Below are 25,213 nucleotides of genomic sequence, written 5' to 3' on the forward strand. Positions count from 1 at the left end.
CGCTGCGGCCCGTCGCGCCCGGCTAACTTTGAAGGGGGAAAACTGAGTAGCCGGGCTGGAGGGAGGGGGCTCGGGGCCGCGCTGTGCTCCCTTGGCCCCCCGGAGCCCCCGGGCCCCCCTGAAGCCCCCGCCGAGTCCACCGAAACCTCAGCATTGGAGCCGGCGCGGGTGTCCCCCCCGCGCCGCCGGGCCGCCCTGGGCGGGACTCCTCCCGCGGCCTCCGGGGCCACGGGGCGCGCGCAACAGGCGGCCCGAGCCGGCGGAAAGCTGGAGCGCCGACGGCGTCGCCCTCGGAGGGGTGTGGAGAGGCGAGGCCAGACAGAGCCCCGCGCAGCCATGGAGTCTCTCCTGCTGCCGGTGCTGCTGCTGCTGGCGGTATTGTGGACGCAGGCGGCCGCCCTCATTAACCTCAAGTACTCGGTAGAAGAGGAGCAGCGCGCCGGGACGGTGATCGCCAATGTGGCCAAGGACGCACGGGAGGCAGGCTTCGCGCTGGACCCCCGGCAGGCCTCCGCCTTCCGTGTGGTGTCCAACTCGGCTCCGCACCTAGTAGACATCAATCCCAGCTCTGGCTTGCTGGTCACCAAGCAGAAGATTGACCGCGACCTGCTGTGCCGCCAGAGCCCCAAGTGCATCATCTCGCTCGAGGTCATGTCCAGTTCAATGGAGATCTGCGTGATTAAGGTGGAGATCAAGGACCTGAACGACAATGCGCCCAGTTTCCCAGCGGCACAGATCGAGCTGGAGATCTCGGAAGCAGCCAGCCCCGGCACGCGCATCCCGCTGGACAGCGCTTACGACCCAGACTCAGGCAGCTTTGGCGTGCAGACTTACGAGCTCACGCCCAACGAGCTGTTCGGCCTGGAGATCAAGACGCGCGGCGATGGCTCACGCTTTGCTGAACTCGTGGTGGAGAAGAGCCTGGACCGCGAGACGCAGTCGCACTACAGCTTTCGCATCACTGCACTAGACGGCGGCGACCCTCCACACCTGGGCACCGTTGGCCTCAGCATCAAAGTGACCGACTCCAATGACAACAACCCGGTGTTTGGCGAGTCCACCTACTCGGTGAGCGTGCCAGAGAACTCGCCTCCCAACACACCCGTCATCCGCCTCAACGCCAGCGATCCAGACGAGGGCACCAACGGCCAGGTGGTCTACTCCTTCTACGGCTACGTCAACGACCGCACACGTGAGCTCTTCCAGATCGACCCGCACAGCGGCCTGGTCACTGTCACCGGTGCCCTAGACTACGAAGAGGGCCACGTGTACGAACTGGACGTACAGGCCAAGGACTTGGGCCCCAACTCTATCCCCGCACACTGTAAGGTCACCGTCAGTGTGCTGGACACCAATGACAACCCGCCGGTCATCAACTTGCTGTCAGTCAATAGCGAGCTTGTGGAGGTGAGCGAGAGCGCCCCCCCGGGCTACGTGATTGCCCTGGTGCGGGTGTCTGATCGAGACTCAGGCCTCAATGGACGGGTGCAGTGCCGTTTGCTGGGCAATGTTCCCTTTCGACTGCAGGAATATGAGAGCTTCTCCACTATCCTGGTGGACGGACGGCTGGACCGCGAACAGCATGACCAATACAACCTCACAATTCAGGCTCGCGATGGCGGCGTGCCCATGCTGCAGAGTGCCAAGTCCTTTACCGTGCGTATCACTGACGAGAACGACAACCACCCGCACTTTTCCAAGCCCTACTACCAGGTCATTGTGCAGGAGAACAACACGCCTGGCGCCTATCTGCTTTCTGTGTCCGCCCGGGACCCCGACCTGGGTCTCAATGGCAGTGTCTCCTACCAGATCGTGCCGTCGCAGGTGCGGGACATGCCTGTCTTCACTTATGTCTCTATCAACCCCAACTCGGGTGACATCTACGCGCTGCGATCCTTTAACCACGAGCAGACCAAGGCGTTCGAATTCAAGGTGCTGGCCAAGGACGGCGGCCTTCCCTCGCTGCAAAGCAATGCCACGGTGCGGGTCATCATCCTCGACGTCAATGACAACACCCCGGTCATCACGGCTCCGCCGCTGATCAATGGCACCGCCGAAATCTACATCCCCCGCAACTCTGGCATAGGCTACCTGGTGACCATTGTTAAGGCAGAAGACTACGACGAGGGCGAAAATGGCCGAGTCACCTATGACATGACCGAGGGCGACCGCGGCTTCTTTGAAATAGACCATATCAATGGCGAAGTCAGAACCACCCGCACCTTCAACGAGAATTCCAAAGCTTCCTATGAGCTTATCGTCGTGGCCCACGACCACGGCAAGACGTCTCTTTCTGCTTCTGCGCTCGTCCTAATCTATCTGTCCCCTGCGCTTGATGCCCAAGAGTCAATGGGCTCAGTGAACTTGTCCCTGATTTTCATTATTGCCCTGGGCTCCATCGCAGGCATCCTCTTTGTCACTATGATCTTCGTGGCCATCAAGTGCAAGCGAGACAACAAAGAGATCCGGACCTACAACTGCAGGTAAAGCCAACTTTTCTTTCTTTCCTTCTTTGTCTTGGATGAATAAGATGTGTGTATCTGTCTCTGTGTGAAAATCCCAGTGCTTTTGTTTTCTACTTAAATGCATGCAGCATACTTACAGCGCTTCTTTTTGGAGAGTGAAAAGTTTGTGACAGTCCAAGTTGATCAATTCTTTTGATCTGACAATTTGCTGGAAGACAATCATTTACTGTTGGAATGGATTCTGTCACATAATGATGATGAGCAGAAAAGCAATTATCATTTTAAAATTTGCACAGCTGTCTTCATGAAGTTATGGCAGAGGAGAGAGAGAGAGAGAGAGAGAGAGAGAGAGAGAGAGAGAGAGAGGGAGAGATTCACATTTTCAGCAAAACCACCAAGTACCACAACTTGATTTCCAGGGGCACAGTGTTTTGGTGACAGGGTACTAAAAGAAGAAGGAGTGCTGACAGCTTCCCTGTCCTGTTACAGAGATAAACTCTGGAGAGAGACTGGGAGTGGGAGTCAAAGATGAGAAATGGAGAGTAGGGGAAGAGAGAACTGGAGTGTGTGGGGAGCAGGTGATAAGTGTTTTTAGTCTATTCTTGGCTTGTTTTGTATCCAGTCCCCAAACATCTGGCTATATAAAGTGAAATTCTATCAGGCATCTGTATGTTTTCAAATATCTGGTTGGTTGGTGGTGTGGAGACCAAACATCCCAATGAGGGACAAGATTTTGCATACAGATGTTTCCAGTAAAAATAGCAGTCTTCTGGAGTTGATGGTGCTTTCCTCTAACGTGGAACTGTGTTGTGGCTTTAAGATCTGGTTGCTGCCAGTGGATGTCACTATGGGCTATTGTGTTACAGTTTCTCTTGGAGTGTGTGCTGGATTATGTGTGTGTGTGTGTGTGTGTGAGAGACAGAGAGAGAGAGAGAGAGAGAGAGAGAGAGAGAGAGAGAGAGAGAGAAAAGAAAGGGGAGGAGAGAAATGTGGAAACATAGTAATTAAAAAAAATATTTCCTGATAAGCATATTAGAGGGTCTTGCTGAAGCCCTTTCTTACAATTGGATAGTGCAAGTCTAAGCATTTCTAGAATCCAATATAGGATAATATATGTAATTCTTTTTCCAGCAGTGTCTCATCGAAACAGTTGAAAAAAAAGTTGTTTCTTTAGTTTGCTGAAAATGAATGATGCTGCTATTTCCAACCAAGGTGTCTGTGTGCTTTCAACACACCTACACATCAATGTGTCTTTTGTGCCATTTGTGCTTGCATGTTAATCAGTCAAAATATGTTCCTGTAGGTCCGGTTTGTATTTGACACCGTCTGAAATGCACACTTCTGTGAATCAGAGCCCCCTGAATATGTAACAGCCATGCAATTATTGTTTCCCTTTTACTATTCTCTGCATTACACAAGTTAGTAGACAAATGCTAACCACACATGAATATCAATCAGGTGCCATAAAAGAGCAGCTGCAATGCCTCATAAATGCTTTAATCCTGTTACTAGTGAAATGGCCGTGACTTTTCTTTCCTTCAGCACCAAGTCATTTCAGATGGGAGAAATGGAAATTAATATTGCTCTTACCTTTGAAACCTGTGACTGCCAGTGGCGATTTTTATAGGAGAAAAATGCGGGGTCAATAAAATTTTATTTATATGGAGATGATGATCGAGAGGACTCTTTTTAAGCCATTTTCTCAGCATAAAGTAAATGCATAAGACTCTTTCCTGGATGAAAAAGAAATAAGCTTGAAATAAAGATATTGAAGGCTTTGCCACCTCTTGGTGATGTATGAGTAGAAGTGAGAGCTCTTTCTGAGAGCTTGCCAGGGAGATTATTAAACAGGGAGGAGAGCATTTGAGTATTGAAAAAAAAGAGTAAATCTCAGTGCTCTTCGATTTCACCCCAAAGTGTATTTTGTAAAACACTCTGTTCCCTGTGATGGTTTGGGATTAATGAAGTACAGTATAATTAAATAATTGGTCAATACAGCAAGGGCTGTGCAATGAATGCCTCAGCTGAATAATTGGATGGGGCATTACCAAACTTACCCATCATGGGTAAACAAAATGATTAAAACTTCCCATTGATTCTGTAAACAGATTAGAAAAGAAAATCAACCCTAGCTCTGGGGTTTTGGGGATTTTATCTGCTCCCAAGTCCCAGTAACATCAGCTTGCCATCGCTGCAGCTCTGCCTGGGCACAGAGTGAAAGCGTGAGGGGAACTCAACTGCTTAGCTCTAGGTAGATCCCAGGGACCGAGCAAGAATTTGCCTCTGTAGATATGCAATCTCCCCATCTGCTCAGACTTTTTAGAAACCTAAAGTTCAGGAGTGTGTCTTTCCATGTGATCAGGCAGAGGTTTCTTTTTCTCAATCCTCTGCAGAGCCTTTTCCTGAAATACATTCATTTATGAGACTTGCGAGATGATCTGCGATTGCTGCTTGAATTGGGCTGCCTTTTTGTATTCAGACAATTAGCTTTGTCGAGTGAGAATACAGGCACTGTCTTTCCCTTGTAAAGATCAACCTGTATTATTTATTAACCCTATCGTTTTGCTGATTATTGCCCAGAAATTGAATTTCCAAACAATAAGCTGAATCATTATGTGCAAAGTAATAAATGACTTTGAGAATCTGGCTATATTTTAATGTATTTCTTTTGACAAGTCTCTTAATGCTTGGTGTCTTTGGTGCACGTTGCTGGGTCTATGTCAGTGTTAATTAAATTGAGCTCTTTATGTTCCAGTTGCAGCACAGCTGCTTGTAGGTACACCTGAATGGAGAAGGATGCTGAATGCACTAACCTTTAAATTCCTTTGCAGTAATTGTTTAACCATCACTTGTCTCCTGGGCTGTTTTATAAAAGGACAAAACAGCAAGTGTCTGAATTGCATCTCGGTTTCTCCTATTAGCGAGGAGCAAGACAAAAAGGCAGAGGAGAAAGTGAGCCTAAGGGGAAAGAGGTAAAAAGGCATTTCCCCTCATTCAAATGGGTTTGGCTATCAGATTTCTCTAGGAGAGGAGGGGGTGGGGTGGAGAGTAGAAGGGAGTTGGGCTAGGGCAGGGAGGAGGGTGTGGAGAAGAGCGGAGGTGACATGAAAGGATGGGGTCTGATCTACCCCAGTCCAAAACTGAAGCTGATCAAGGGCATTTGCCATGTGGCAAATGCCTGGAAGAACTGGCAAGGGGGTTATTTTATTTTTTTATTTCCTTCTATTTCCTTTTCTGTTACATTGAGACTTGTTTCTAATTTCACCCAGGATTTCCTTTGGGTTCCAGGGAAGCTCCAGTTAGAGCATTTTCATGCTTTCTCTCCCATAGGCTCAACTTTCCCTGTCTCCCCACCCCTGCTCACTGGCCACTCACAGTGAAAAATTCCAAATCCAAAGTATAGAAACTTTTTTTTTTGGCGGGTGGGTGGGAGGTTAATATGTTTAATATGAAAACTTTATGGCCCTCAGCTTGTTTTCGCATGTAAAAAGCACAGGGAGAAACCCGATGATGTAATGCGCCAGGATAAGGAGCTGGAGCAGAGATGGGGTGCAACCCTCTGGGGTGCTTAATGTTTATTAATCAGTGCATGATTTGGGAGGGCGTTAGCGATTCATGCTGCCTTTTCTGTCACGTAGAATCGCTGAGTACTCCTATGGGCATCAAAAGAAATCAAGCAAGAAGAAAAAAATCAGTAAGAATGACATCCGTCTGGTACCCCGGGACGTGGAGGAGACAGACAAGATGAACGTTGTCAGTTGCTCCTCCCTGACCTCGTCCCTCAACTATTTCGACTACCACCAGCAGACACTGCCCCTGGGCTGCCGCCGCTCTGAGAGCACTTTCCTGAATGTGGAGAACCAGAATACCCGTAACACCAGCGCTAACCACATCTACCATCACTCTTTCAACAGCCAGGGCCCCCAGCAGCCTGACCTGATCATCAACGGTGTGCCTCTGCCCGAGGTGAGTGCAGCTAAGTGGCTCTGTGAGGTCCTCCCAGAACTCCTCAAGCTGCTTGCTGGACACCATAGGCTGCTAAAGTGGCACGTCCCCTGGCAGGGGTGGGGAGAACATAACTGTTTATGCCCATTGCTATACTGAGGGTTTGCTACCAGTGTTTCTTGGGCAAAGGGTAACCCATAATATTGGACCTTTGTATAGGGGTGGATGCTGGAAATGGGAGCCCAAGGGGTCTGAGCCCTTGAAATCCCTGTATGGTGTCCTGGCATAATTCAAGTTTACTCCACCTGTTGCAAATATGGCGTGCTTGACAGCCAGTGGTACCAGCATGCCAGTTGAAGAGGCTTAGAAAGAGTCACCAAGTAGTGTTGAAAATGGATAAAACCCTCTAATGCCCCAGGGCCAATTTCCCAGTGTGAGAGCAATTCAGCCTCATAAAGCCCCCTTTTGCTTTTTCTTTTGTCACACCACTGTTCTCTAGCATCTTGCTGAGAATATGGATGGGCTGGCTAAAGGGAGGCAAGCAAAAAAATTAAAAAGCCACTTTGCCATTTCTTAGCAGTTCCAATGGTAATGTCTGACAGCTGAGGAGTTTGAAACTGTCATTAATAATGAAAATTTTTAAGAATTGGCTATATATTTGAGTTAGCTCTGTTTTTCTTTGCTGGGAATGAATATATTCAAGTGGAAGCATTTTTAAAAACATGATGTGGTCAGATGCTCAGGGTAATAGGGTGATATGTGGATGATGGCGGGTGGATGGCTGGGTGGAAGGTTATAAATAACGATTTTTAAGTTGATTTCGATTTTTCCATGAATTGCTTAAGTCCCTCTTTGGAAATTTGATGCACTGGGAGGCATATGCCCTCTTTCAGGCTACCAATGAAAGGAATATGGCACACTTGAAGAGTACATACACATTTTTCAAAGCACCTTCCCAAGCATTGTCTTGTTTGATCCTCGCAATCAAGTATCTTGATAGATTTCTCTTCAGTAGATGATGTAACAGAAATACAGAAATGCTAAGGGACTTACTCAGACTCACGGAACTGGTCATCAAGAAAGAGAAAACTAAATCGAGGTCCCTTGCAAGTGCTGTTTCAGTGATACCTTCCTGCCTCCGAAATAATTCAGTCTGACTACCCAGGCTATGATGCATATGTAAAATGGCCTCCTAGTATTTGTATCAATTTTGTAGGGCAAAGGGGTCTTAGGACCACTCACATCGATTGCCTCTCTCAGTTTCTGAAAAATAATTCACACCAGAATTAATGGGACCAAACAACAGTGCTTTTAATAAGCAACTGATGGTACTCTGCCAGCAACAAAAGCACTGATATTTTTAACCCGTAACTCTACAAATAAGGATTTATTGAAAGTCCAGTATTGTGTTAGGTAGACTCAGTTGTAATTATTAATGTCAGTGAATACTACTGAGGCCTAGACCAAAGACTACTCGGAAGCCTGCGTGTGGACCACCAATAATTCAGCAATGGAGAGTGAGAGGTAGTACTGTGTAGTGGAATCAGATAGACCATTATTTTGAATCCGGGGATCACCTCTTGCTATGGAACCTCTCCGAGTCTCTGTTTCCTCATCTACAACATAGGCACACCTGTCATGCGAGGTTGTTCCAAGGAATATGACTTGTGTAGTGTAAAGGGTGTCTCCCTAGGCACTTATAACCAAAGAGGAATTTAGGCTGGTTCTATATAGACAAGACCTACAAAATGTTGTGTTCAGACTATTTATATTGGTCATTTAAACAATGGAGGTGAAAGATCCCAAGGTTGTGGGTTCAGTTGCCAACAGTGCTGTTACTTGTGGAGATGGACAAAAGGACTGAATCCTAAGGGCTTGGTTGATCATTTATGCAATCAATTCAAGGCACTAGAGAAATGTCAGCCCTGGTGTCTGAAATACATGGAGGGGGCAGGAAACATATGACTATTTCTGCATGGTTTACCTAAGATCTTGGTGTCCTTTCTGAGATTCTTCTATGGGCATAATGAAGCAAAGTATTGCTTCAATTATTTAGAAAAGCCATTTAAAGTCTCAGTTCTGATTCTGTTCCTGACTCAAAAATCCAGATGCTCTCCTTATTTAACAAAATCACATAGATTTGGTGTGTAGAGCTGGTCAGGACCAAGTGAGCCTGTACTAGACACGGTGAGGTTGTATGCATTTCTAGTATGCAGTCCTGGAGAGTTCACCTGGCAAACCCACTCAGAAAGGAGAGAGGACCCTTCACGGCTGAGCACAGACCAGACTCTTTAACCTGCATCTGTCACGAAGTCCTGCATGGGGAAAATGACACTTCTTTTCTTTCATGTCAGAGGTCCCTGAACGTGGACTGGGTAGAATACTTAGGTTCAGCGAAATCTATAGAAGAGCAAGGATGATTAATTCATTAATTCAGCTGATATTTATTAAGTGCCTACTCTTTGTAAGGCAGTGCTCTAGGCTCTGGCATTAGAGAGATGAAAAAGACAAGAAATGCACATTCTAGTGGAGGAGGCAAGAAAGTAAACAGGTGATTTGCAATATGGAGTAATCAATCCTACTATAAGGTGCAATGGGACATTCTCCATTGCTAGGTTAACACATTGACTGCCACACTAGAAAACATTTTTCCTTGGGGCCACAGTGTTTCGTTATGAAACTAGAATAAAAACTTCAAAAACAAAATGATCCTTTCTAATTTAATGAAAAATTTGTTATTTTTATTGTTTTCTGTGTGTTTTTAATAAAAAGTAATATAAAAACTTGAAAATTAGAAATGTAAAATGTAATGTGTAAACTTGAAAAATAGCTCATAAGGGTAAAGTGTTTTTCTTGACTTGTCAGGCTTAAGTGTAATTTAAAGGTAAACATAAATAGAAAAATGAAATTTATTGACTTCATTTAATCGACGTTTTTAGAATTAAATTGTCAATATTAATTGTAACAGTAAGAACATCAACAAGTGAGATTTTCACAAACCAACTGTAGGGTTTTGCCCAGGTTTTGCTTCATGAGGCCCCAGACTCAAAACTAGCATGAGTTAAATACAACTCACATGGCAGTTAATGTGTTAATAATATTCTGATCTATTTCCTACCTTTTCTTTATATTTTCCTCATTAACTAATTAATTCATCCAAGAAAGCAACATTTAGTAAGCAATTATAGTACAGAATAAGTGCTATGATGTGTAAATATAAGATTCTATGGAAACTATTAAATTGTATTATGTCACTTACATTGTTCTTTATATTATTTTGTTAAACCTTTTATTTGTTTTTTTAATTTGCTTTTATTTTTCATTAATTCAACCCATTAGCATTTATTATACACCTAGAGTGTGCCAGATACTGTACTACTTGCTGGAGATACAAAAATAAAACACTTGATTTTTCACTCCAGGGAGCTTACAGGGAGACAGTCAAGTAAACAGATAATTTCAATTCAGGATAACTTCTCTTTCCTGAGCATACTTTACATTCTTACGCTCCAGGTTGAGATGAAAAGTCACTACACATTAGGTTCCTCTGCTGGGCTATCTTGTGACAAACCCATTCCCTTCATTAGCTGTGGAGTCAGTTATAGGGCTTACTCTCAACGGCTTTATAGATGAGTCCGGTCAGACCTGCTGCGCTGGCTGTGTGCTGCTTCTACCCCATAACATGTTGAAATTTATCACCATGGCATTAGATCAAAGCAGTAAGCATTGCTGGAGTATCCACTATATGCTCAGCTGTGTGGGAGGGACCATGCATGAGGAATCCAAATAAGTATAAGATGTAACTTCTACCTTCAGAGAGTTCACAGTCTAGTTGGGGAGCTGAGATCACCTGTTACTTTGTAGACTCCTTAGTACTCCCTTCTCCTCCTTCCGTGGTCGCCCTGCCATCATTTATATGTAGATTTGCTGTTGAGCTCTTGAATTTTGATGCTGAATGGAGGGTAACTCTTGCATCAGTGTGCAAACCTAGCCACGTCTGAACAGGAGCTGAAGGGAACGTGATTTTGAATGCAGTTAGGTAGGTAAGGTAAAGGGAATGGAACACTAGTCTAGAGAATTGGAACTCAGTTTCTTGTATTGCAGAGATAATCCTGTGTAAGATTGTATAATCATTATTTACTCATCCTCTGATGTTGTTTGAGAAATCAGCTATGTGGATTTTGTGGTTTTGTACACAAATTTGAGGAGGCAAAATGAAGAATGCCTTTGCTGTTTACAGAAGACTTTTGTAAAATCAGTGATGTCAGGTATCTTTTAAATATTTTAAATGGAAGGACGAGGTTTGTACTCCTTGGCATCTTAGTTTATTTTGTTCATAGACTAAGTGCATATGTAAATGAATGAGAGAGTGCGTGCATATGTTTGCATGTTTGTAAATGTCTATGTGGGGAGAAAAGAGCAAAGAGAGAGGAAAGGAGGTTGAAAAGAAGGAAAATAGAGAAAAAAGTAGGTTTGTTGGTTTGCTAAGATTTTACTAAAAAATTCTAGTTTTTTTGAGAGGCTCCTTAGTATGACAAATAATTTTTCTTCCAATCATACAGAATGGAGGCATGCCTACTGGGTGCCTCTGGATGTTCAAAAGTGTTATTCCTTTGTACATGAGCATTACTGCATTACCTTTTGTGTCACCTGGGCCCTGGTCATTGTTGGAGGAAGAAAATGCAACTCATTGCTTCTACTGGGAATGGAGACTTTGGTGAGGACTCTTCCTGCCTTCAGGAGGGGTGAAACGGCCAAAACACTCAGTCTCTTTTGTGAGGTATTTTTAAATTTTAGTTTTCTGGTATTGAATGTTTCTGAGCTGACAACACTAAGGGAGGGATAGTGAGCAAGAGCTTCCAGAATTCTAGACATAAATGCATAAGGATTTAGATTTTCGTTTCAATATTAATCTTGAGTTCTCTCTATTTTCTATTTTTTTGCCAGAAAACTGTAGTATCTTTGATATGAGGCATCCTGAGGGGTGTGTGTGCAAGCTCTGCTGTGGTCACTCATGCAACATCTTCATAAGTAACGACGTAGTAGCAGTGGAAGGGTTTGCAGAACAAGAACGTGTGTGGTAGTCAAATTGAATGTTTCCAATTATCCTACATAAAGTCTGAATGCATGATCATCTTAAGTGCAAATAATGGAAATAAAACATCAGTTAGACTTTGAAGAAAGATAAAAAGAAAGAAAAAAAATAGCTCAGCAGGCTTTGGTCTCTAAAACAGAGTTTTAAAGTTAGAGATTTGCAGTGATTTGAGTGAAACTCTGGGCTAATGACAGCCATAAACCTATCAGATGGCAGATTCAGAAAGCACTAGAAAATTAATAGGTATGATGAGCTTGGTTTGGATAGCAAGGAAATGACACAAAACATCACCTCCAATTAAAACAAACCAACAAACCTTTCAGTGAGCATGCGAAAACAAATTGTTTCCTGATTGCAATGGGGTCTTGGAATCATTTAAGCCTTATCCCTAAGGGTCAAAAGTAAACATCAGGCTTCAGGAGAAAGCAATGAAAAACAACATAGCCCACATCTTTCCAAGCATTCTCCTTCCAGCTTTCTTTAGAAATCAAGGGCTCCACTTCTACCAGCAGTCACTCTAGGGCCACCCTGTTGCCTACCTTGTATCTCATTGGTGCATGGCACATCAAGGTGAGGCAGCCTGTTTCCCAGCGGGGATCCGCTTGCAAGATGTGCCTCAGAATAAACTGTTCCTCTGTCGTCTCCATGCAACTGCCTTAGAACTGAGTTAGTTTACATTAGTATTTGCTAATTTATTATTATCATTCCTTATTGGCAATTAACTGGTTACCTTAGAGATCACCTCTCTCCCCATACACCTTCACTAAAGTTGAGCTCAGCCAGAGTGCTTGCTAATGATCCTGAGATTTCTCTCCCTAGGGGGCTGGAGGCAGGACATTTTCCAGAGAGGGCTCTGAGGCTTTGGAATTCCTCTTATCAGAGGACCACTTGTTTTGGGTCCCAGTGGCCCTACCTGATTTTTCTCTGATTGTCAGACAGACTTACAAGGTGGGAGGAGCTGTAGACCTCTCCCTCCCTAACCTTGCCCGAGTCTCTGCTGCGGCTTCTGTGTATTGTGCCCATAGGCTGAAGCTAGAGGTTTGGGGATTGCTTGTGAGGAATTAGAGGACTAAAAAAGGAGGAAGTCACCTCCTGGCAAAGCTGGAGTCTTTCAATCATGGTGAGGCAGTGGATCTGAGGCGTCGGCCTGGAGTTTCAGATGTTGACCCCTCTGCTCATGTATGTCAGCTCCCAGGACTTAGGGGAGGCCAAGCTTTGCTGGATCGAGTGTCTCAGATGTAGGTAAATGAAGCCATTTGTACCAGAGGCCCGTGTGTGAGAGGTGGGAGGCTGGCTCTGGAGCAGCCATTTTCCCTCACTGAGAAGAGGCTTGATTTCTTGATGTGTGACTGGCTGGCCTTTAATGTGAGCCTCATTTACTTCGAACAATTGAGAGGCTTGAAGTGAAAGTCCCAGAGGATCAGTTGTTTGCAGAGGGAAATGTTTTTCAAGTTACATTTCCTACTTGGCTGTTGTGTAGTTAGAGTGGTTTCTGTGTGGGCTGCCTAGTGGGGTCACTCAGCTTCTAGTGGGTGTACCCAGGCTGCTAGCGCCTCCCTGTGTCTCCCTGGGGGAATAATGAGGAAAGTCTTGAAGCTGTGGGGACAGCAGCTCTGCCAGCTCCAGGAGTTTGGGCTCCCATGCAGAAACTGAATTTGCTATCATTCAGCGTTTTGCTTAAAAGTATTGGCCAGGACCACACAGCTCCACGGCATTCCTAGAAGAGGTGTCAGAAAGGACCAGTGTTTCCACTCTACCGTTATGAAAATGAAGTTTATAGAAAAGGCAAATGACTCACCCAGGCACACAACATTTGCAGCCAAACTAGACTCCATTTCGCTTGACAATAGTTCCTCTGGTGCAGCTTCCAAGTGCTTTCTGTCACATAACAGAAAACCTGATTGGGTTCTTCAAGAGGACCTGCAGCTATACCTTTGATAGTAGTTGCATTCCTGAAAAACTGTACAGCCAGAGAGTGTTTGTTTTGCAAATTAGCCCCCATGTTAACCATAGTAGTGGTGTTCTATATTTAAAGAAACTTTGTGATGGATCCTATTGTAAAGGAAAGAGTCCTTATATAATATGAATAGTCAACTCCTAACTGATTTCCTTTGTAAGTCTGGATTTTTATGTATCTTATTTGCTTAAAATGAGATTCCTCACATTGACAAGATTGACAAAACCTTTGACAGGTGGACTAATTCACTATTCCCTGATGGCTGTTATCTAGACCTTGAATCCTCACTGGTTAGCCTTCCTGGTTGAATTTCACTTGATTAAAACATTTCAATTATGTAACATTTAAAATAACCAGAGTCTGGAAAAGACAGATACATCTGATGGAGATTTAACAAATGTTAACATTTTGTATTTGCTCCAGATTTAAAAAAATGAAATAAAATGTTACAGCTATCCCCTTCCCATCCTGTTCCTCTCCCTCCACTCTTTGTAAGCCTGTGGCTGAAAGAACAGAAGCCCACCACAGATATTTTTGGTGTCTTTTTGTCTTCACCTCTTGAGCTCCTTTCTGAAAAGAAATGCCCCCCCCTTTGCTGTCCCAGGTCCTGAAAGCTCCCCGTGTCAATAACCGTTTCTTGGATTGTTTAGAGCCTGGGAACTACTTTGGAAAATGAAAGAGTGCTCTTAGACTTTCCTTTAAATTTAGCCTTTGGGGAGGGAGAAAAAATTACTTTTCAGGACGGAAAAAACAAAAATGAGAGTGAGAGTGAAACAGACAGATTGAAAGACAGACAGGTGTTAGGAGCAACTACCTTGAGGGTTTTGAGCAAAGCATTTGGAATGAAGCAGGCAAGAAGCTCGGTGTCAAACTGGCGTTCTCCTTGAGCTCAGTGTTCGTGGACTAGCACCATTGCTTCTTAATGTCAGATGCTTAAGCACTGCCTTGATGTGCATAGTCTGCTGATGCTCCATTAAGTCTCTGAGTGCCAGGGTGGCCAGTTTTCAGCTTCTCCCACTGGGCCCCATCTGGCTGCTGTTCTGTGGCGAGCTGCTCTCCCTCACTGCCACCAGCACTGGCCTTGGCGGTCTCTGCTTTCTGGATTATTTTCGCTCCTAAATCTGATCTCCAGAGCATGAAGGGCACCTCTTCTCAGATTGTGTAGTTTGCTTTTCTGAACAAAATGGATTCCCTGTGTAAATTGGCAGGAAGAAAAGTTCAATCCAAAGGCCAGACCTCTCTTTAGGGGAATAGGTGTGTGTGTGTGTGTGTGTGTGTGTGTGTGTGTGTGTGTGTGTGTGTGTGTGTGTGTGTATGAGACAGAGAGAGAGAGAGAGAGAGAGAGATCTCTATGGTGGGGGGGACAGGAACAAACATTATCTGCTTCTCTTACTAATCTGCCTTTGTGATGGTGGAGACTTTATTGGCTTGGCTGATCCTACACATGTCTATGATCTTAGGTCCTCTGAGGCCCCCTTCCACTCCCCTCCGACACTCTGCTGTTTGCCTCCCCGAGGAAATGCTCATAAGGCTACTAGTCACAGCAGGGTATGATCTCCCAAATATGAGGCCAGGGCACCCCAATTTGATATAGCCCAAGGATAGATCTCCCAGGGACTATTTTTAATTGAGAGCTCTGAGTAGGAAGCTCTAAATAATCATTGCTGTGCATATAACCCAGCTTTAAGAATACCTTGTGGTGCATATATTTTCAATTTCTTGGAAATTATTTTCTGAGCCTTGGTTTCTCTTTTTGTCTCTTTTGGGCATAATTCTATTTCAAACTTTCCTCTTCTTCTTTAATTCACCTGGCTTGAGGAAGTGTGGTTTGGGTTGCCTATGTGTACAGGTAGTTTGCTATAAAATCATATCTTTTCTAAGTGAGATGCATGAGTAGGGGAGACTGTGTCAGACTGTATTTAGAGGGATTGGCTTAACCTTTAAGCAACTTTTTTATGACTAAAAATGTCTGTAATCTGGCATTCATATTTGAAACTTGACATGCTTGAGGGAGACAGGGCTCTGGAAATGCAGGGACGAGCAGAGGCATCTGGCTATCGGTAGTGGTGAACGCTTGTTGGATTTCCTCCTCTGTGCTGCTAGGCACAGAGGCCATGAAGGACACAGTCTCACTGCCCTCATAAGGCTGGCATTGACTATGAGATTGCTGTACTGATCGTTTATTTAATTAGTGCATTTCCATTTTTTCCAGTATAGACTTTTGAGTGATGGAGTATGCTAATGGTAATGTTTGTTCCTAAGAGCTTAGGGGAGAGAACACAATGGCATTAGTATTAAATAATGGTTTTTTCATAGTGGGGTTTTGCCTGAATTTTTAATTGCAAAACAATTTATGATAATTATGGCTCTTTAAAAACAAACTCAAAGACTACATATGAAACACCAATTTTCTGTGTGATTTGTCAGCTTGCTAATGGCATGTGTGTTCTTACACCTTTAAGTCACTCTCTCTAATTTTGCCTCTACTAGTAATTCTTTAGAAATGGAAAAAGGGGTGTGCTTTGCTGCAGTAAAAATATTATAAGGAAATACCTGAAATGGAAAGAAAGCTAAACTGCCTTTGCACAAACTATACATTCTGTAGTGGCTTGTTAGAGCAAAACCTTATAAAACTGGTAAGCTATAAATGCCACGGCATTGCACATTGCTGGAATGACAACTGGGGGCGCAGTCTTTGCACATCCAATCATCAGGTGCCTTCAAGAGGAGATCATGGAAGGTGGAGAAAAATCCAGAATTGGAAAGGTTTGTGGCTGTGCATGCTGTCATATTTGGAGGTATGGGTCAAAAAATGTGTGTGATGCTCACAACAAGTTGCTCTCCTCACTCTTTGAGCCTAGTAAACTCCATCAGGACAGTTTTCTTTAATATGTGAATGACCCCTTGAGTTACTGTATCTCCAAAGATAACAATCTAGAAATCTGAAAAATAGATGAAACAATTTAAAACTTCATAAAAGAGAAGCTTTTAGTTCATCGAAACCTGTTATTACTAAGGAAATCAGCATCCAAGACACTGAGAATTCAGAAAAATCCAAGGAAATGCCAAACTACACCAAACCTGGAGTAGTATGTGAGGAGATTGAATTAGGGGATCTCCAAGTTCCATCCAAGTGTAATTCTGTGAATTTTTGCAGTATTGGTTTGAAGGGCTTCAAATAGCTGCCTGCATTAAGGTTTGAGTCCATGTGATGACAATAGCTACTCTGTAGGTGGCATTGAGGGCAAAGGATTTAGCTATGGAAGGTGACACAATAGGTACAGACCTTTAGGTTTTAAACGATGGCCACAGATTCCGTGTGTAATCCGAGTTGTGAGTGTGCATGTCAAAACAGTAGCTTCCCATTCAAATATGGTTTTCTGTCCAATGTGAGTTTTTACATAAAGGCAGCAATGAATATACTAACCTTGCATCAGTTCATCTGAACTTGTCCTAGGGATGAATAGGGATGCAGTCCTCTTGCCTGGCAAACTAGACCTTTCAGGAGAACACAAATTCACTTAAATATAAATTTTGTTGATTATCACACTACCTAAAAATTCACAGAGCTGGAAGTCACCGAGATCTCCTTTTTAAGTTGGATATTCTTATGAACAGTTTTGTATATCATGATGAATTATCTAACCTTTTATACAGTTGAAGGCCAACATTATGGAAATAAGCAGCTTTTTATTCCATTCTAAGGTCAGTCTAACCAAATTATGCAACTTCTAATGCAATTGCTTGAAGCTTCCACTTTGAAAGTTTTTTCATTTTAATACCTTGCAACAGAGATAAATATTTTAGCTACTATTCATGCTTAACAGTATATTTCACTGATTGTCATTCTCTTTGTGGGATTTGCTGGCACGAGAGGCGGTTTACCATGGCTCTGCTCATTTTGCTCTTTGCTATAGATTATCAGTGAAGAGCCAGAATTCAATAAAAAAAATGTATTTTTGTTGTTGTTGTTATTTTTAAGTTCAGGCCACAGAATCAATATACACAGGGCACTTGGGGTTTTTCTTGAGAGCCAAAAATGAAGTAAATTTTCTTTTAAGCTAGTTTTTATTCCAGAATTATTAAACCCAATGCATGTTGGAGGCTGATGGATTACATTCAGCAGTATTTGGGGCACTCTCTGTAACAAGGCAATCCATTCTTTCAGGGAGCCAACTGCTACTTCAGGGAAAGAGGAAGTTAGTGGGGGCATTCTTGGGGAGCTCTGCTCTACCCTAAGCTCCCGAAAATTAATTTTCCCTGAGCTCCTTGAGGGTAGGGCAAACTCTATGCAATTCCTTTTGGACAGTGTTAAGTGTCTATTAAGTATTTCTTTTAAAAAAATTTCAATAGATTTAGGAAGTACAAGTGTTTTTTGTTACATACATGGATTGTATAATGCTGAAGTCTGGGCTTTTAGTGTGCCCATCACCAGAGTAGTTGTATGTTGTACCTGATGGGTAGATTTTGTATCTTTTGTTACTGATGATTTTAGTTCTACAGGGGTTATAGTGCCCTCCTCTTAAAGGGCATTCATTTATTCTGAGTAAAACCTGGCCCTCTGTGATAATTTGCATCCAAAATTTAGTGAATGGACTTCCTGTTTAGTAGTTAGGCTCTTTTCAAAAAAATTATTTTGGCTTGAAAATATCCACCCATTCATCCATCCACCAAATATTTATAGATCATCCTTTACTAACTAGCCCTTTATTCATCCCAGAGAGATATAGAAAAAGTATAAGCAGTACCTACCCTCATAGCTTACATTGTTACTGAGGAGACAAGATGAAAGTTAAACATATTTTCTTTAAATCGACGAGGAAAGCAAGGATTATTCACTAAGTGGTGCCATGTAATTGGTTAGTGATTGGAAAATATGATTTGATTTGCTATATAACAAAAATAAATTTCACATAGATTAAAAAGTTAAAGATGAAAACTCAAATAAAATTATTAGAAGAAAACATAAATAAATATCCATCTAATTTTGAAATTGAAGAAAACTTCAGAAGCATAAAAGCAGTGGAAATGAGCACAGAGAAAAATACCAGCAGCTCTGACTACATACAATTTAGAAATATCTGTATGTCCGTAACTATCATAGCTAAATTAAAAAATAAACCACAAGCAAGGAAGATATTTGAACGTTATATCACTGACAAAAATCTGTATTTATTTGTTTTGTTTTTCAGCTTTATTGGGGGCATAATTGACAAATAGAAATTCCATAAAGTATACAACTTGATATTTTTATATATGTATACATTGTGAAGTGATTGCCATTGTCAAGCTAATTAACATATCCATCTTCTCATATAGTTATCGTTTTTTAATGTTGAGAACACTTAAGATCTACTCTCTTAGAAAATTTCAGGAATACAATACAGTATTGTTAACTATAGTCATCATGCTATTAGATCTCTAGAACTTAACTTGCATAACTGAAACTTCGTACCCTTTGACCAATATCTTCCCATTTTTCTCACTCACAACCCCTGGCAACCACCATTCTACTCTGCTTCTATGAAGAATCTATGTTTATTAATTCATTAATCAATTCTAAAAATATTTATAGAGTGCTTACTACATGTTAGTCAGGATTCAAGGTGCTGGAGATACGACAGTGAGCCAAACAAAGTCCCTGTCCCCACTTAGTTTGCATTTTTATGGACAGAGACAAATAATAAATAAATATATAAAATGTTAGCTGGTGATATGGAGATAAATAAGGAAGTCTGAAGCATTCATGTTCTGTCAGGAATGAGGGCTGCTTTAGAAAGGTCGGGGAAGACATATAAGATAAGAGGACATTTAAGCAATACCCTTATATATAAAGAGCTCTTACAAATCAACAAAAAGACAAACACCACAATATAAAAACGTAAAATGGACACAAATTGGTAATTCATAACGAAACTGTACAAACAGCTGATAGGCATATGAAAATATTTCAATCCTAGTAATCAGATAATAGCAATGCAATACTATTATTAATTTTTAATTGCAAGAACTATGCAAACTTGTTACTAAAAGAGTCAAGCAATACAGGAGTGTTAGTCTCCACAACCCTCTCCTCACCAATTCATCACCTCAGGGGAATCACAGACAACAATCTGATATGCAAGATGTCATTTTTACTTTTCAAATTAGGAAAGATTTTTAAAAAATATCCAGTGATGGCAAGGGTGTGGTTATGATACACTGCTACAGTGTACATAATTGATAGAATTTGATATACTCTTTCTTTGGGGCACTTTGACAATACACATTAAAAACCTTAAAAATATCAAATATTTCTATCTCTGGAATTTATCCTAGGGAAATAATGTAAGATCTGCATAGAAATTCATGTACAAAGGTGTTGATCTCAATATAACTTATAGAGATAAGACATTGGAAATATCTTAAATATCATCGATATGTGAAAGGCTAAATATATTATGATGCATACATATTCTGGAATGCTATGAAGCTGTTAAAATATTTTGAGGAATATTTAATGACACAGGCAAATGCTCATGGTGTAACATATACATTAATTGAAAAAATCAGAAAACAAAACAGCACACATAGATTAATTCCAATTGTTTAAAAATATATATACGTAGAAAAAAAAGACTGGAAGGAAAATAACCAAAGCATTAACAGTTATCTCAGGTTGTAGGAAATCAGGTGATTTTTACCTTTTAAATAGTGTACTTTTTAAATTTCCCAAATTCTCTTCACTGAACATGTGTTATTTTTGATATCAGAAATGCAATTACCTTAAAAAGTTAGCTACTATACTATGCAGTATATATTAAGGGCCAAAGAGTTGGTATAGACAGGGTGCGTAAGTTGTTATGAGGAGGGTCAGACCAAATATGTTTTTTATTTTCATTGTTCAATCAGATCATACCAGTTTTTCTTCCTATTTTTCTTTTCTTGGAGGTCTCTTTCAGATGATAACAGGTATGAAGGCTTACATTTAAAAATAACCCTTTTATTTCTGTGAGAAATAGTTATGAAAAGTATTTTTCTTCCTTCATTCTTGCCCATATGTATACCTTTGTAGAAGTAGCTTTATCTCACCACTGTTAGACATCTGGTTCACAAATTTTATTTTTAGGATGAGAGGTTTTAAAATAGTAACATTTAACTGTAACCTGTACAGATATTTAGTACCATAAAAATGACATAGGCCTTATCTAAGGGCCACTTTTGGCAAAATATGTTTTTTTCAGTACCCTCTTCAGTACCAAATGGCCAATTTGTATGGTGGGAGAATCTTTTTAATATTCTCCATTATTTGATTTCATGTACCTGTTCCTTGGCTCTGAGGCATACTGCTTGAACATGATAGCCTCAACAATGGGGAACAAAAAGAAAAAAAGAGGGAGTTAATGAGTTGGTGGTCATCGAGATGCTGAAGATTTCAAATTCAACCTTGACTAAATACACTATTTTTTCTTTTTTCAACAAAACAGAATGAGTTTAATCCTTTTGCAAAAGGCAAATTTATTTGATTGCCTTATCATCTAGCAGCCTAGTTTTGAACAGCGTAAATACAAGAACCAGCATCCTTTGGAACACCTCTTTAATCGATGTCTATATAAACTTCTCACATACTAAGTACTATACTAAGGTGCAAAATGTTTAATTCAGTGGCCCTGTGTAGATAGACATCAGAACTATTTAGGTATTGCAAAGAAATTTCTCATGGAAAAAACCCCACACAGATGCTTCACACCTCCTCTCCCCCATAGCTCATAGATGAGAACTCTGTGCAACATCACTCTGATTGTGGATGAAATGTTTGCCTGCTACAGGAAAACATCCGTGGCCTAATTCTTTATTCTGTCCCTTGGATAAATGGAGACTATGGCCTTCAGTAGTATCCAATTCATATATGTTCAACCATTCAACTAGATGAGTTTAGATTTAAATTATAAGTTTTTCACATGGCGCATTGGATAGAAATAAATATCTATTGCTTTTTCATGTGGGTGAGTACAAAAGAAGGGACTCAAAATTGAGGGGAACCTTTCACAGTCTCTTTTTTATTTTAGTTCCTTAATGTTAAAGTCTTTATCTAAAGAAATATTGAGAATGCTTGAAACTTGATTATAAAGCAACTTAAAAGATTCACATTTTCCCTTTGTATGGTTTAAAGATGAGATCGTTTGGATTAGAAAAGAATTTCCAGGAAATTAAAATATTTAATTGCTTTTAAGCCAGGATTTGGAAGAAGTTAATGTCATAAAGCAGAGTGTTCTAGCTGAAAAAAAAATTATGTAATACTATGCAAATTCATATCAGCATGAAAGTGAATATAAAACTCCAGAAGGCGATAAGAAGATTGAAAGCAAGGAATTTTGTTTATTGAATTCCAATTCTATTTATATCTGTCAGTCTGTGGGGGTTTGGGACTGGCTGTGAGGAAGGCCCTACCAAATACATGTTGCTTTGTAGGATGTGTGAAGGCCTGATTCTAAACTTGCTTATGAGCCCTGTATAGGCCAAAAGGCCTTGAAGTACCCCTTTTCTTCCACTCTCCATGGATGCTGTTGCCTAGGACCCAAGGACAGAATTGATGGGATGTTGTGGCTGAGTTGTTTTTGTTTACCAGTGCCAATATGAGGGATATTGAGCCAGGTAGGGAGATACAGATACACAAAAGCCCCCTGCAACAAATACTAATCTCGATAGGATGATTTTTTGAAGACACATCTATTAATGTCATGACTGAGTAAATATAGTGTAGTATCCTGGCTTTTTACTTGACAATTGTTGAGAAATCTGTTGCTATCTGGGGGAAAGTAGGCTGGGTTCTAGTGTCTTTTATGATTGTTTTTATTGGCTAGTCATTATAAAATCCATTCATTTGCATTCTGAAAAAAATGGAAACATAGAAATATATGAAAAAGTTGGAAAATCATCCATAATTCTATCATTCTGAGGCAACCACCATTAACTTTCTGTTCAGTGCCTGGCATTAAATAAATGCTCAATAAATGTTTGTTGAATTAATGAGAAAAACTTACATGGTTTAATGTTTTAAAATTTTAGCTGAGATCATTCTTTTTTTTATCTTTACATTATACCATAACATTTTCCCACATCATTAGAAAATATTTATAAGCAAATTTTTTTTTTTTTTTTGAGACAGAGTCTCACTCTGTTGCCCTGGTAGAGTGAGTGCCATGGCGTCAGCCTAGCTCACAGCAACCTCAAACTCCTGGGCTCAAGCGATCCCTCTGCCTCAGCCTCCCGAGTAGCTGGGACTACAGGCATGCGCCACCATGCCCGGCTAATTTTTTCTATATATTTTTAGTTGTCCGATTAATTTCTTTCTAATTTTAGTAGAGACGGAGTCTCGCTCTTGCTCAGGCTGGTTTCGAACTCCTGAGCTCAAACAATCCGCCCGCCTCGGCCTCCCAGAGAGCTAGGAGCAAAATGTTTTAATGGCTGAATCTGTTCTAGAAGTTCTATAGGTAGAGTTTACTTTTTACTCGATCTCTAATATTGAACTTTGAGGTTATTTACATTTTTTCCTTATATAAATAACACTATTATGGATATCCTTGTACATAAATCTTGTGATTTCTGTTTGTTTCCTTGGAATAAATTCTCTAGAAGTGAACTTGTTTTATCTGAGCGTTTATATATATTTAATATTTGAAACTTCTCATAAGTATTTCCCCCATATAAATTACACAAATGTACACTCTCACCAACAGTGTATAAGAGCCCAGTTCACTGTACTCACAAAGCATTATTATGATTTTAAATGTCACCACCAATCTGGTGAAGCTGTGAAAAACAGGCCATCTCATACATTATTGGTGGGACTATAAATTGGTACCAGTCCCACAGAGGGCAATTTGACAATATCTCTCAAAATTACAAGCATATATACTCTTTGACCCAGCAATTTCACTTTTAGGGAATTCATGTTCCAGATATGCTTGACTACATGAAAAATGAGGTATATTCAAGGTTCTTCATTGATGTGTTATTTGAAATAGCAAAAATGGAAACAGTGTGTATATCTAGCAATAGAAAGTTTTTTTTTAAAGAGTGTTTTGTATATTGATATGGAAAGATCTCTAAATATGTTGTTAACTAAAACGAAAGATTCAGAAAAATGTGTAGGGCACACTATCATCATTGTGAAAAAAGGAGGGAAAAAGACGATACATATTTTATTTGTTTATATATATGTGAAATTGCATGAAAAGATAAACAAGAAATTAATTAAAATGGGTACCTGTTGGTAGAATGGCAAATGAGAGGATAGGGGATGGGGTGGGAGGGAGAATTATTAGTTTCATAGATGAAAATGGGTTTCTAATTTTAGTTTTAATTTGTGTTTCTTTGATTACTAATGCATATATTAAGGTAAATTATTTGTTTCACTTATTGCAAAGACTTTTTTTCAGTTAGCTGTATGACTTTTGATTATGTTTATGCTTATTTTTGATTTACAGTGTTTTGGAATCATTATATGGAAAACTTTATCAGTTTTTTAATCTGTGATTTCTTCTGTTGCTTTTAAGCTACGGAACTTTCTCTCAACCCAGAGATTATATATATATATGACATTTATATATATATATATGTGTATATATATACATATATATACGTATATATATGTATATATATATATATACATATATATATATGACATTTCTTCCAGTATCTTTATGAATTCATTTTTTCATTAAATTTTTAACTCATTAATAAATTTATTTTGGCATATGGTTGGAGGTAATCATGTAAAAGATATTTTTCTAGATGGCTAATTGGTTGACCTTGTGTCATTTATTGTTTGTTTTTCTCCCACTGCTTTCTGGTACTTCTGAAAAACATCATATATTAAGTTTTTATAAAGACTAGGGACTTTCCTGAGCTATTCATTTATTTTTCACTGATCTGTTTTTCTACTCTTGTACCAAAGCCACACTGATTTAATTATTGATGCTTTATAATAGATGTTAATAGATGGTAGGGTTAGTTCCTCCTCATTCTTTGTCTTTTAAAATGTTTTAGTTTTTGTTTATTATTTCAAATGAACTTTGGAATCATGTTAAGTATCACAAATAACTATGTTGGGATTTTGATTGGAAAGGTGCCAAACTGGTAAATTTAGGAATAATTGACATGTAGTCTTTTTATCTAGGAACATGACATATTTCCATTTAGTCACATTTCATCCTAATATCATCGGTACATTTGTATAGTTCTTACATTTCTCATTAAGATTATTTCTGGCTATTTAATAGTTTTGCTGTTATTTTGAGTGGGCTCTTTTTTCCATTATGTCGTCTAACTGGACAAAGCTGTTAGAGTACATAGGAGAGCTCTTGACTTTTGCATCTTTATTTTGTAGCAAGCTCTTCTTGTTTTGTTAGGTATAACTTGTCACTTGGATGTTCATGTAAGAGTTATTTTGATTTATTGCATCTTGGTTTTTAGAAGTTAGAGTCAGTAGCTGAGTGACTTTAGGGAAATTACTTCCTCTCTCTGCCTCAACTTCCTTGTCTATAAAGTAAGAGTAATGGTACCTACCACATAGATTCTTGTGAGGATTCATTGTGGGTGTTCAAGCACCTGGCACATAATAAGCTTTTTTTTTTTATTTCAGCATATTATGGGGTACAGATGTTTAGGTTACGTATGTTGCCCTTGCCCCGCCCCCAAGTCCGAGTTTCAAATATGTCCATCCTTCGGGTGGTGCGCATTGCACTCTTTGTGTATGCAAATACCCAT

General features: G+C 40.6%; 1 protein-coding gene across 2 annotated transcripts in view; it reads left to right on the top strand.

Annotated features, from left to right (window-relative positions):
* Nucleotides 1-336: 336 nt before the first annotated feature.
* Nucleotides 337-25,213, top strand: part of PCDH19 (protocadherin 19) — a 106,774-nt gene continuing 81,897 nt past the window's right edge. Inside the window, exons 1-3 of one of the 2 annotated variants that reach the window (XM_012650042.1) lie at nucleotides 337-2,483; nucleotides 5,297-5,437; nucleotides 6,104-6,431. In XM_012650042.1, coding sequence (XP_012505496.1) covers nucleotides 337-2,483; nucleotides 5,297-5,437; nucleotides 6,104-6,431 — 2,616 coding nt within the window. The remainder of the gene's footprint in view (nucleotides 2,484-5,296; nucleotides 5,438-6,103; nucleotides 6,432-25,213) is intronic. The other variant, XM_012650043.1, reaches the window with a different exon arrangement.

This window comes from Propithecus coquereli, unplaced genomic scaffold (genome assembly GCF_000956105.1).
Source record: "Propithecus coquereli isolate 6110/MARCELLA unplaced genomic scaffold, Pcoq_1.0 Scaffold31, whole genome shotgun sequence".
NCBI classification, from domain to species: domain Eukaryota; kingdom Metazoa; phylum Chordata; class Mammalia; order Primates; family Indriidae; genus Propithecus; species Propithecus coquereli.